Raw genomic sequence first — 12,107 nt, forward strand, 5'->3', positions numbered from 1 at the left:
AGGAGAAACTAGGAAAAATTATATTAATTATCTCTGACTATGATCTCTGATATAAAAAAAAGAGGGAATTCAACTCAAATATATAACCAGAGCAGTCTTTCTCCAATAGATAAGTTGCCAGAGAACAATAACAAAAAGTTCTCTATAAAAAATTCAAAAATATTATTAATTTTAGGAAAGATTATTTTGAATCAGTGAAAGGAGAATCAAAACAATTTGACAAATTCTCTTTATAGGTAGCAAATTGGCAAATATGATGAAAGATAATAGTTATTATCACAAAGGTGGAACCAAGATGACAATACAGAGGTAGGGATTCCTAGAAGCTCTCTTCCAGAATGATCTAAATACCTTAAAATTGTGATTCTAACCAAATTCTAGTTTAGCATAACCCACAGAAAGACTGAGTGAAACAATTTTCTGGCCCAAGTCAACTTAGAAGATATGTGGGAAGACTGTTCCAGTGGGTGGGAAGGGGCTACAGTACAGCCCAGGTTGTGCCCTGCCAGATCCAATGAGCTCCAGCTTTCCAGAAACAGCCTGCAGGCACCTGGGTCCCTTGTTTCACCTAGGTTTGTGGCAGCAAGAGTGATTTCCAGACCTCTCAACCCAGGGATCACAAATGACACTTTGGATATTCAACAAGAAAATTCTACCAGAGTGAACATGGAACTCAGTGGAATTCAGAACTCAGAGGACATGGCCCTTGGAAACAGAAACAGGTCTTTGGAACTGCCCAGCAGGGAACTACCCAGTACTTGCTTCCAGAGCGTCAGCCCACACTAAGGGGGGTCAGCGAAGACTGTCAAGGTATTTCCACTATCCCTGGGGCAGGACTTTGTTGATTTTTCCATACTCAGATCCAGGTAGTCTTGCCCCCCACCCCCACCCATTGCCATAGCAAAGCAGGGATCCTCCTCACAACTCCAGGGCAGAGAGAGGAGCTTGTGGTCATCCACAGACCAGAGCACAGGCAGGAGAGCAGTCAGAGCCTCCTATAAGACCTTGAAGGAACACTGAGGTCCTGAGGGGGGGGGGTTGTCCCAAAAACACTTGAAAGCTTGGGAAGTATGTTAAAATCAGGTCATAGGTTGGGGAAATGAGTACAAAGAAAAAAAAAGAATCTGACCATAGATAATTATTTTGTCACATGGAAGATCAAAATACACAACTCAGAAGATGACAAAGTCAAATCTTCTGTATCCAAAGCTTCCAAGAAAAAATAGGAATTGGTATCAGACTATGGAAGAGCTCAAAAAAGATTTTGAAAATTAAGTAAAGGAGGTAGAGGGAAAATTGGGAAGAAAAATGCGAGAGATCCAGGAAAATTATGAAAACCAAGTCAACATTTTGGTGAAGGAGATATTAAAAAAATGCCAGAGAAAGAAGCATGTTAAAAACTAGTTTAGGTCAAATGGAAAAAAAGCAGTCTAAAATGTCAATGAGGAGAAGAATGCCTTTAAAAACCTCTTTGAAGAAAAAACTCCATAAAAAACAACTCCTTCAAATGTAGAATGGAGCTTAGGGAAACTGATGAGTTTGTGAGAAATCAAGAAACAATAAAAAACCAAAATAAAGAAAACTAGAAGAAAATATAAAATATCTCAGTGGAAAAACATATTCTTTGGAAAACAGATCCAGGAGAGAGAACTTTTTTTTTGCAAGGCAATGGGGTTCAGTGACTTGCTCAAGGTCACACAGCTAGGAAATTCTTTAGTATCTGAGGAAGGATTTGAACCCAGGTCCTCCTGACTCCAGGGCCAAGGCTTTATCCACTGTTCCACCTAGCTGCTCACCCAGGAGAGATAATTTAATAAATATTGGGTTAACTGAAAGTCATGACCACGAAAAGAGCCTTGACTTCATTTTTAAAGAATTTCTACAGGAAAATTGTCCTGATATCCTAGAAGCAGAGGGTAAAATAGAAATTGAGGAAATCCACCAATAACTTTCAAAAAGACACTCTTCCTTCCCCCCCACCAAAAAAACTTCCCAAAATATTATAGCCAAATTCCAGAATTCCTAAGGCAAAGAGAAAATTTTACAGGCAGCCAGAAAAAAAAATTCAAATATTGTGGTGCTACATTCAGGTTTACAGAGGACTTAAAGTCTACATTAAGGGCTCATAAGACTTGGAATATGATATTCTGGAAAGCAAAAAAGCTTAGAGAACAATGGAGAGTCAACTACTCAGCAAACTGAACATTCTCATTCAGGGAAAAAGGACATTCAATGAAATAGGGAAATTTCAAACTTTCCTATTGAAATGGCCAGAGTTAAAGAGAAAGTTTGATCTCTAAGTACAAGACTCATGGAGAGGGTGGATGAGAAGGGTAAATTATGAGGGATTTAATTATGATGATGAACTGCATATACTCCTGCATGGGAAGATGATACTGATAACTCAAATGAAGGTGTATATATATATATATATATATATATATATATATATATATATATATGCAGCACAGAAGAGAGCTGACTATGTAGGTGTAGCAAGTCATAAAGATGCAGTCAATGGGTGAAAAAGGAATGTACTGGGATAAAGAGAAAGGAGAGGGAGAATGGGTTAAGCTATTTATTGTGAAAGAGTCAAGAAAAAGCCTTTGCATTGGAGTGGAAGGAAGAAGCTCGGGGGAGAATGAATGACCCTTCATTCTCATGAGAAATGGCTCAGAGAGGAAACAACATACACATTCAATAGTGTATAGAAATCTATCTTACCCTATAGGAAAAAGGAGAGGAAGGGATGAGAGAAAGGGGACTGGAGTGTAGGATAGAAGAGAGATAAGATCGTGGAAGAGGGTAGTCATAAACACTTTTTTTTTAAAACAGGGGAGTTGGGTCACACAGCTGTGTGATTGTTAAGTGCCTGGGCTGTATTTTGGCTTGAGTACCCCTGGCTCCAGAGTCAGTGTTCTGTCCACTCTGCCACTTGGCTGCCCCAAAATACTTTTGAGGAGGGAGGAATAGGTAGAGGGAAATACATTTATCATTAGCACCTATGAGAAAAAAAATGTTGAATTGACTTCTCTAATGAACTTATGATAAAGAATGTGCTACATCCCAAAGACACAACTTATTGTATTTGAACACAGACTGAAGTATGATTTTTTTTCTTTTTCTCTCATTTTATTTTTCATCAGGTTTCTCCATCTTTGTGTGATGAAGGGGAATTATGTTTACTTTTACAACAAGACTATTATAGTAATGTGTGAATAAATAAATTTGAATAAAAATAGAAACTAAAACAAAAAATATTGGAAGTCCTGTGAGAGGACAGGCATAGTATTACATTGTATGAGCTATGAATTTGTTCAATTCTTTTGAAAATATTTTAAAATCTTATGAATAAAAACATTATAATCTTTTGATCTTAATTTCCCTTCTAGGCAGTATATATTCTAAGAATTAATGTCTACATATATAAAAACATTCAAAGCATCTTTTTAATTTTTTTTTGGTAGCAAAAGTCCTGGAATCTCAGGGGCAACTTCAAACCATATGATAAATGGTGATAACTGGAAAGTTACAAAGGGGAAATAGTACAGTAAAACTCTAAAGTCTTTCTGTCATCTATTCATTTGTCTAAAGGTCATTGATTTATTTGTATATTTCCCTTTATTTTAAGGCTCCTAAGTCATTTATTTCAAATTTAGCAATATCTTTATGCTCTCTATATTATGATTATTTTCCCATGTGATTTTCCTACGTATTCCATACCCACCCCACCCCCCATCTCAGAACTGTTCCTTTAATTAAGGAAAAATAGTAATTAATTAAATAACAACTTTCCTTCTTAATGTTTCCTGCATTTAGTATCTAGAGTCATCTGTTCTCTAGATTCAATATTAGTTCTTGCATTTCTTTTGAGATCAGTTATTTTTGGTATAATTTTTATTTTATTCATTGTATTTATTATCCTGCTTAAGCCTACTACTTTTCAATAGTTCAAACAAGTCTTTTTTATGTTTTAGTGAATTCCTCATGTTCATTGTTTTAAATGCACAATAATAAATTGCATATATTCTTCAACTCCTTCCTAATTAGTAAAAATTCACTTTGTTTCCAATGTTTTGGTGCCCAAAATATCATGGATACAAATATTTTTGCATATAGAATTTTTCTTTTTGACTTTAACTTTGTTGGTGTGTGTGTGTGTGTATACACTTTATGATGAAATTTCTGGGTTAAAGAATTCTCCTTTAATCTTAAGAGTATAACTTAAATATGGCCAAATAGAAGACTGGAGTCCCTAAACCATTTATATCTATATATCTATATATATTTATGTATGTGTATATGTGTATATATATATATATATATATTTTAGTTAATTTTTAATGTTTTTAGAAATGTTTTATTTTGAAATTTCCTAGAATTCGTTCATCTTTGGAGAGAGAAATTGAATTGCTTGAGACAGCATTGTCTCTTTGGAAATGCAAGTATGAAGAACTGAAAGAGTCAAAGGAAATTAATTTAAACCAGGTAAGTAGACATGAATGCCTCCTTGGTAAAATCATTTTTAAGGATATGATAGTTCTTAGTAGTAGCATATTTAGATTGTATACTAGTTGGAGATCAGTAGATAAGAAATCATGCAGAATATTAGTACTGCTCATAAATGAAAATTTAAGCAGAGATTTGGTGAGAAATCAAAATATTTTAAAGAAATCCTTAAGAAGTTAGTTGTTTTTTGATGCTGAAACAAAATTTTGCTGTACTTTTGTTTTTGGAATTTGGTCTTTACATGTTATTGTCATGGGTTTCTAATTATCAGGAACAAGGTTCTATGAGATATTATGGACAGTAGAAAATTAAAGGAAATTAAGAGGATAGGAAGAAAAGATTTGCAAAGTCAATAACATGAATAGAATAAGTTAGAAAATAGTATGATTTTATCCCTTTTCTAATATACTAATATTACAAATAAATTTAGGATTTTTAAATTTTAATTTTTTCAAAAACTTTTTTGACCTGATTTTATATCATCTTTTTAATCCCTTCTACACCCTCCCAAAAGGCCATCTCATATAATAAAAAATTATTAAAAGATATGAAGAGAAAATTCAGTAAAAATTGATTAATATATCAAGAAAATCTGACAAGAAATGTTAAGTTCCATACCTGTGCAACCCAATATTCCTCCCCTCCAAAAAAAAAGTATATGGGGATGTCTCTTCTCATTTATCTTCTTTGAGACCATGCTTTTCTTTTTGTTTTACCTTAAATTTCTAATTGTTATTTTCTTTATACTTCTTTACCTCCTATATATTTTACTTTTTTTGGTTCCACTTACTTCATTTAATATCATTTTGCTGAATCCTTTCTGAATTAATCATATTCATTATTTCTTGTATTTATGGTCCACAATTTGCCTCTTCTCTAATAGAGGATTAATTTCATTTTTCAAGTTCTTTGCTACTGCAAATACTGTAGATAGACACCAAAAGATTATATATATTTATATATATATGTGTGTGTGTATAGATACATGTATTCATAACCATGTATACTATATATCTGTACACATTTGTAAATAACTATGTGCACACATGTACATATGTACATATGTATTCCTATGAATATATGTGTATATGTATGCATGTATGTGTGAATAAAAGTTCAGAATAAAGAGAACATTTATTCTCTTACTAAAGCATTACAAAGAGAACAAAGTAATATGGCTTATAAAAATTTTGAAAAGGGAAAACTGACAAAAAAACTACAGAGGAGTGTAAAAAATAGAACCTAATAGACAAACCTAAATAAACGTTTGATAATGAAATGCTTAATAATGGAAGCATTAAAATATTTTGAATTTTAAAAATATTTTTATGCTTTGTTTTTTCCCTTTCATGTTTTTTTTCCTCTTTTTGTGCAGATTCTTCTTTTATAACAAGACTAATATATGTTAAATATGTTTAACAGTTATACTTGTATAACCTATATCAGATTACTAACTGTCAAGGGGAGGTCAGAGTAAAAAGAGGGAGGGAGAAAAATGAGAAATTTAAAAACTTACCATACCAAACAACGAATGTTGAAAACCAAATTTACATATCACTGGAAGAATAAATTTTTTTAAATAAATAAAATAATAAAAAATTAGTCAAAGAGTAAGTAAGAAATAATGATTATATGAAAGTTAATGATAATGTTGGAAAAATATAACAAGAGTTTAGGAGTACAATTAAAGTAGAGAAAAAAATTTATATCCCCAAAATATGCAACAACAGAAAAGAAAAGGAGAAATGAATATACATTTAAAAATGAAATGAACATACATTTAAAAATTAAAAAAACACAACAAAGAAACCCAGAATTAGCATCAATTTCATGAATTTATGAAAATTGAAGATGAAATTGATGTAAAAAGTCCAAAAGAATATCAAAAGGTAAACAAAACTATGCATGTTTTTTTAAAAAAGCAACAAAACAAAATTGCTAAACTATTAGCCATTATAGTAATAAAGAAAGCAAAAATTCCTGACCAAAAAAGAAAATTGAAAGGTGAGATCACAATAATATCAGAAGAAAATAAAATCATCATAAGCTGCAAATCATAGTCATGTGTCAAAAATAGATTCATTTTTAATACTATAAATATTATGAAATTTTGTTCTAAAAATAGTAAATCACAAAATAGAAATCTTAAATGATTTAATCTCAGAAAAGCAGAATAGAACTAGATGCAAAAGAATTACTAAAGGAAAAACAAAACAAAAAAGAAACAAAACTCTTGTTCTTAATGATTGACAGGATAAGTCAATCAAATTTTTAAAGACTGATTCATACCAATACTACAAAAATTATTCTGAAAAAAATGAGAGAAAATGTTCTCAACTTCTTTTATGAGTCAAATAAAGTTCTATAACAAAATCAAGAACAGATAATGCAAATTTGAATTATTGATCAATATTACAAATAAGAACTGATAAAAAAAATTAAATTAAACCTTTTCAGTTATATTACTGCAGTTAATCCAGGTGATAACTCATTAAACAAACTGAATTTATACAAAGGATGTAGGTATAGCTCATATTGGGAATAAAATCAATGAAATCAACTCCATTAAGTTTTTCAAATTACATGATTATTTTAATGGAATTATTTGGATGGATTCTTTTAATTTCTGCACATCAATGGGAAAAAAAAGCTTTAGACAAAATGCAACATTCAGTCATGCCAAAAACCCCTACAAATACATATAAAGCAATCTTTTTTTATAAACATAAAATATCTATTTAAAACCAAAAGCAAATTTCCTATTAAAGGAAAATATACTCAAGTTTTCCCCCATGAAATATAGTGGTAAAATGATATGAACAATTTCCAAAAGAAGAATTGTATACATTTAAAAAACCATGAAAGAACTATCCAAATCTCTAATGATAATAAAATGCAAATCAGTAGCTTGAGCATTTACCTCACACCCTTCAAATATGCAAAATAGAAAAGATATAAACCTTTCAATTTTGGAGCAGTCCTACTGTGGGTAGATAAATACATTTGTGATTTCTTGATGAAACTATGATGAAGCAGCCATTCTGGAATGGAATCTATAATTATGGAAATAAAGGGGCTAGAATTAGTATATCATTTTCCTAGTGGATCTTTAGGCATATACCCCAAAGAGGTCAGTGATTCAAAAGAAGACTTCACATATACCAGAACATTTACTGTAGAACTTGTTTTGGATAACATCAAATTGGAAACAAAGTAGATATCCAATGCCTGGGGAAATGACTAAATTAACTGTGCAATGCAATAATACTTTTTTTTTATAAGAAATGACAAATATGATGACTACAGACAAGCATTTACAAAATGAATAATGTAAATGGAAAGAATAGGAACCACAAAGCAACCAAAAATGAAGGTTCTGCAATTGTGAAAAATAAGTTTGTCTCCAAATAAGAGGCAAATAAAAGAAATAATCTCTCCTCTCTCTTTTGTTTAAAATTTCTTTAAGGCAATGGGGTTAAGAGTGACTTGCCCAAGGTCACACAGCTAGGAAATTATTGTGTCTGAGGCCACATTTGAACTCAGGTCTTCCTAATTCCAGGACTGGTGCTCTATGTACTGTGCCACCTGACTGCCCCTTCACTCTCTCTTGTTTATTCAGAAATGAGGAATACACAGTGTAGAGCATTTCATATTATGTCAGATATTTTGCTATCTTGATCATATGATAATTTTTCCATTTTTTTAAAGTTTAATAATTTCATACAAGGGAAAGAGAGAGCAAAGTATATGAGAAATCTAAATGATATATAAAAAGATGTTGAAAAATCTTTTTCAATTAATTTTGTATAGGAGTAGAGAAATTATTTGTTGTTATTAGTGTTTTTCTTTTCACCCTCTGTCAGTTTTTGTCCTCTTTGTCTTAATGGTGACAAATGAATTCTAAGGTCAATCTTCCCTACTATGAATAAGCGTCTTGTTTATTAGTCACTAGATCTTACATAAAGAAATGTGTATTTTGATCCATGTCATATTCTAAGCTATGACATTGGCTATTATTTTATTTCTCTTTGATTAGTGCCCTGATCTTTAAAAATCTTTTAGTGCCCTCAATCTTTAAAAATCTTTTACACTAAATCATCTCTATGATACCTTCCAATTATAAATTACTGAAATTTTACTAACCAATCCCATTTAAATTAAAACATTGTATATATATATATATATACATATATAGATGTAATAGTTAATATTAATTTCACTCCAAATAAGTCAAAGTTTAATTAAAAGAGTAATAATATTGGAAAGGTCATCTTTTCTAGTTGCTTTTTTTTGCATTGTCTTGATATATTTTTGCTCCTAGAATTTTCTTTATGATGCATAAGTAATTGTTTTTCATGACAAAACTATTTTCCTCATAATTTTCTTTAATATAATCCAGAAGCATGTTTTGCTAAGGAGACATGCTATAGAATAAGCCATTTTTAATCTGGTCTCTTAGACATAGACTGGTAATAATAAACTTACAGAGAGTGCACAAAAGTGCAAATGCTCCAGGGAAATTTCTAAAGTCATCTGCCTTTAAAAATGAATGCTGTGTTTATTGGGAAAACTAGGAAATATCAACTTGGAGATTGTTCCCTTAACTTCTTATGAAATTTTTTGCAATTCCATATCTTCTACTTTAATAATTTCATTCTGAGATATGGTTGTGAGAAGGCTCAGTCAATAGACAGTCAATAAGCATTTATTAAGTACATGATGTGTGCCAGTTACTGTGCTAAATTCTGGGATTATTAAAAGAGGAAAAAAGCAGTCACTGCTTTCAAGGAACTCATCATTTAATGGAGGAAATGAAAAAATTATGTACAAAAAAAGCTATATGCAGGTTAAATAGGAAATAACTTACAGAAGGAAGGTACCAGAATTAAGAGACTGAGGAAGAGGAGAGATTTTTGTTAGAACTTAAAATCACAGTTTGTTTAACCATTCCCCAATTGATGGATATCTACTCAATTTCTCCTATTTTGCTAGCATAGAAAGTACTACTATGAATATTTTTTACATGTGGGTTATTTCTCCCTCTACCTCATCATCCCTCCTTCTCCTTCCTTGCTCTTTTCACTTTTCTTCCTCCCTTTCCTCTCTTCTATTTTCCCTGATTTTTCTCTTTCCTCATCGTTCTGTTTCCTCTCTCCCTCTCCTTCCTCTTTATCTTCCTATCTCCCTCTCCAATCTTCTTCTCTTCCTTCTTATTTCTCTTTTCCCCTCTTTTGTTTCCTCTCCCCCTCATTCCCTCCAAGCAAAGAGGAATTAGGTAAATAGAAGGAAAGGCTATTGTTGTGGCTTCTCAAGACAGTTTCCAATGGACAGGTGCATATTGTAAAGCCTTTCCTTACTTATTTCAAAAATAATTTTGTCTTCATTTTTTCTAATTATTGTTAAAGTTCCTGTTTTCCTTATCTTGAAATTATTTTTCCTATATTCAAATGTTTGTTCTGAGCTAAGAATTTCAATAGGTATCCTTTGTTTCTGATATCTCTATAATTAAATAGCCATTATTTAGCTAACATTTCCTTCTATAGTCTTCATGAATATAACTTCATGAAGCTACTCCCCCTCCTTTTCTCCTTTTCCTCCTGTCCCTTCCCCCTCCTCCTCCCTCCTCCCCCTCCTCCTTGTTGTCCTCCTCTTCTGCCTCCAAAATGTGAAGAATTTTGTGCTTTAGTTTCATAATAATGATATCTTATTTTAAAACCTAGTCAGTGTTTAGGACAGAATTTATCAAAAGACTGAATTCAGAAAAAAACATGCATGTACTTTGTATTGCCACTGGTGTGCAGTATAGACCTACAAATATGATGATCAGTCTGTTAAATTTTGTTCTGTTATCATTGTTCCATGAAAATGCTTTAGTATAGGTTTCAAAAACTCTTATTTCCTTATCAGATTGAGAGAAATATCATTCTTAAAATACCCATTATTTTAAATACCACAAAATACTTTAAATAAGACAATGAATCTCTTCAATTTCAAAGATAGAAATTATGATGACATTTGTCCTTCATTTTCAAAGAAGACATCAACATCAAGGAGGCGATGTTTATGGCAAGTCCATGTATTGGATTTGAGTGAGGGGGTGCTGTGCTAATTCACCAGCCCCAACTTTCTCCTTCTGAATCATCTGGGTCCAAGGGCCAGTTATGAATTGGGATGACTGGAGATGGCCTTAGATAGGAGGCAACCAGACTTAAGTGTTTTGCTGGAGGCCATACAGCTTAGTCAAATATCTGAGACTGAATTTTAAGTCCTGTCTTCCTGACTCAAAGGCCAGTGCTTTATCCACTGCATTTATAAACAGTTTATATTTCAATAACCACATATTAAAAAATAAAAGCAATTATGCTAAACTGGATAAAAGGCTTGTCTTCTGAATAAGGTAGAGAATCTAGAACTTGCTGGACTAAAAATTAACCTTTTCCATTCTATTCATGTGCTTCAAGATCCCTTTACTATTCTCAAGCAAAACTGTGTTTTTTTTAATAAGTTCTTCCTCCGAGTACTCTTATGAGCAGTGACTAGAAGATTAATAGAAGATTGGCCCTTAAAAGATTTGGAGTATTAAGCAGGTTCTTTATGACATAGATTCACAGCAAGAAAGATAAGAATTCATCCAAACATGTTTCAATATCAACTGGTTATTATAAAAATGTGATGAAATTCCATGTCCATGTCACCTTTAAAATTGTAAACTAATAAGTCCTTGAGGAGCAGTTCTCACTAGGGCGCACAACTTATTTTTTCTAGAATACTTTATAAGCAATATGAATCTTATGCAATGCTGATGAAAAGTGAAATAGAGTTAAGAAATAAAGTACCCCAAACCTTATATACCAAGTGATTGGCAAGTAGAAAAAATTGTCTTGATATATTTTGATTCACTGAAACTCCATTGGAAGTCTCTCTCTCTCTCTCTCTCTCTCTCTCTCTCTCTCTCTCTCTCTCTCTTAACTTCCCATTTTCTTCAAAAGCTCAGAATAATTAGCCTTTGCCTTCTTTATGATCTTCAACTTTTTAGGGTTCCTGACGAGAATTCTCTATTCTTTGAAATATCTGAATTTATTCAAAAGCAAACAAAATGACTAATCTACTTATGAAAGGCCTCATTTAAATTCAATTCACTAAAGGGAGAGAATGTTTATGAGAAGATCAATAATTTTAGAGTCAGAAACAAATATTCTTAATAGACTAAGACCAAGCCAAAAGTATTTGGATAGTTGGTATTTCTCAAAGGGATTTTTTTATTATTATTAAATCATTGACATTTTGAGAAGGCAAAGTTGCATAATTTAATAGCAACATCTAAATAAACATTATCAAAAAACAGCATAGATATTGAAGCTGCAGAAATTTTTGTCTTTGGAACATAATGCTCATGTTGCAGTTGAAACTGTATTAAAAATTTTTCCTTGGTATTCTGCCTATGATACTCTGGCACTATATACATAATCTTAGCATTTAATAGCTTAGTAGCATTGTACTTTTATTGTCTAAAGCAATGATCTAATCTACTAAGTAACACATACATTTTGATGCCTGTCATTATAAATAATTTGACTTAGATGTATTATCAACATTGC

The 12,107-nt window shown here is 31.8% G+C and overlaps 1 protein-coding gene across 4 annotated transcripts in view; it reads left to right on the forward strand.

Moving 5' to 3' along the window:
* Window positions 1-12,107, forward strand: part of CCDC102B (coiled-coil domain containing 102B) — an 836,813-nt gene that overhangs the window by 112,183 nt on the left and 712,523 nt on the right. For all 4 annotated transcript variants that reach the window (XM_074208366.1, XM_074208368.1, XM_074208367.1 and 1 more), the window contains one exon: window positions 4,380-4,488. In XM_074208366.1, coding sequence (XP_074064467.1) covers window positions 4,380-4,488 — 109 coding nt within the window. The remainder of the gene's footprint in view (window positions 1-4,379; window positions 4,489-12,107) is intronic.

Source organism: Macrotis lagotis, chromosome X (assembly GCF_037893015.1).
Source record: "Macrotis lagotis isolate mMagLag1 chromosome X, bilby.v1.9.chrom.fasta, whole genome shotgun sequence".
NCBI classification, from domain to species: Eukaryota; Metazoa; Chordata; class Mammalia; order Peramelemorphia; family Peramelidae; genus Macrotis; species Macrotis lagotis.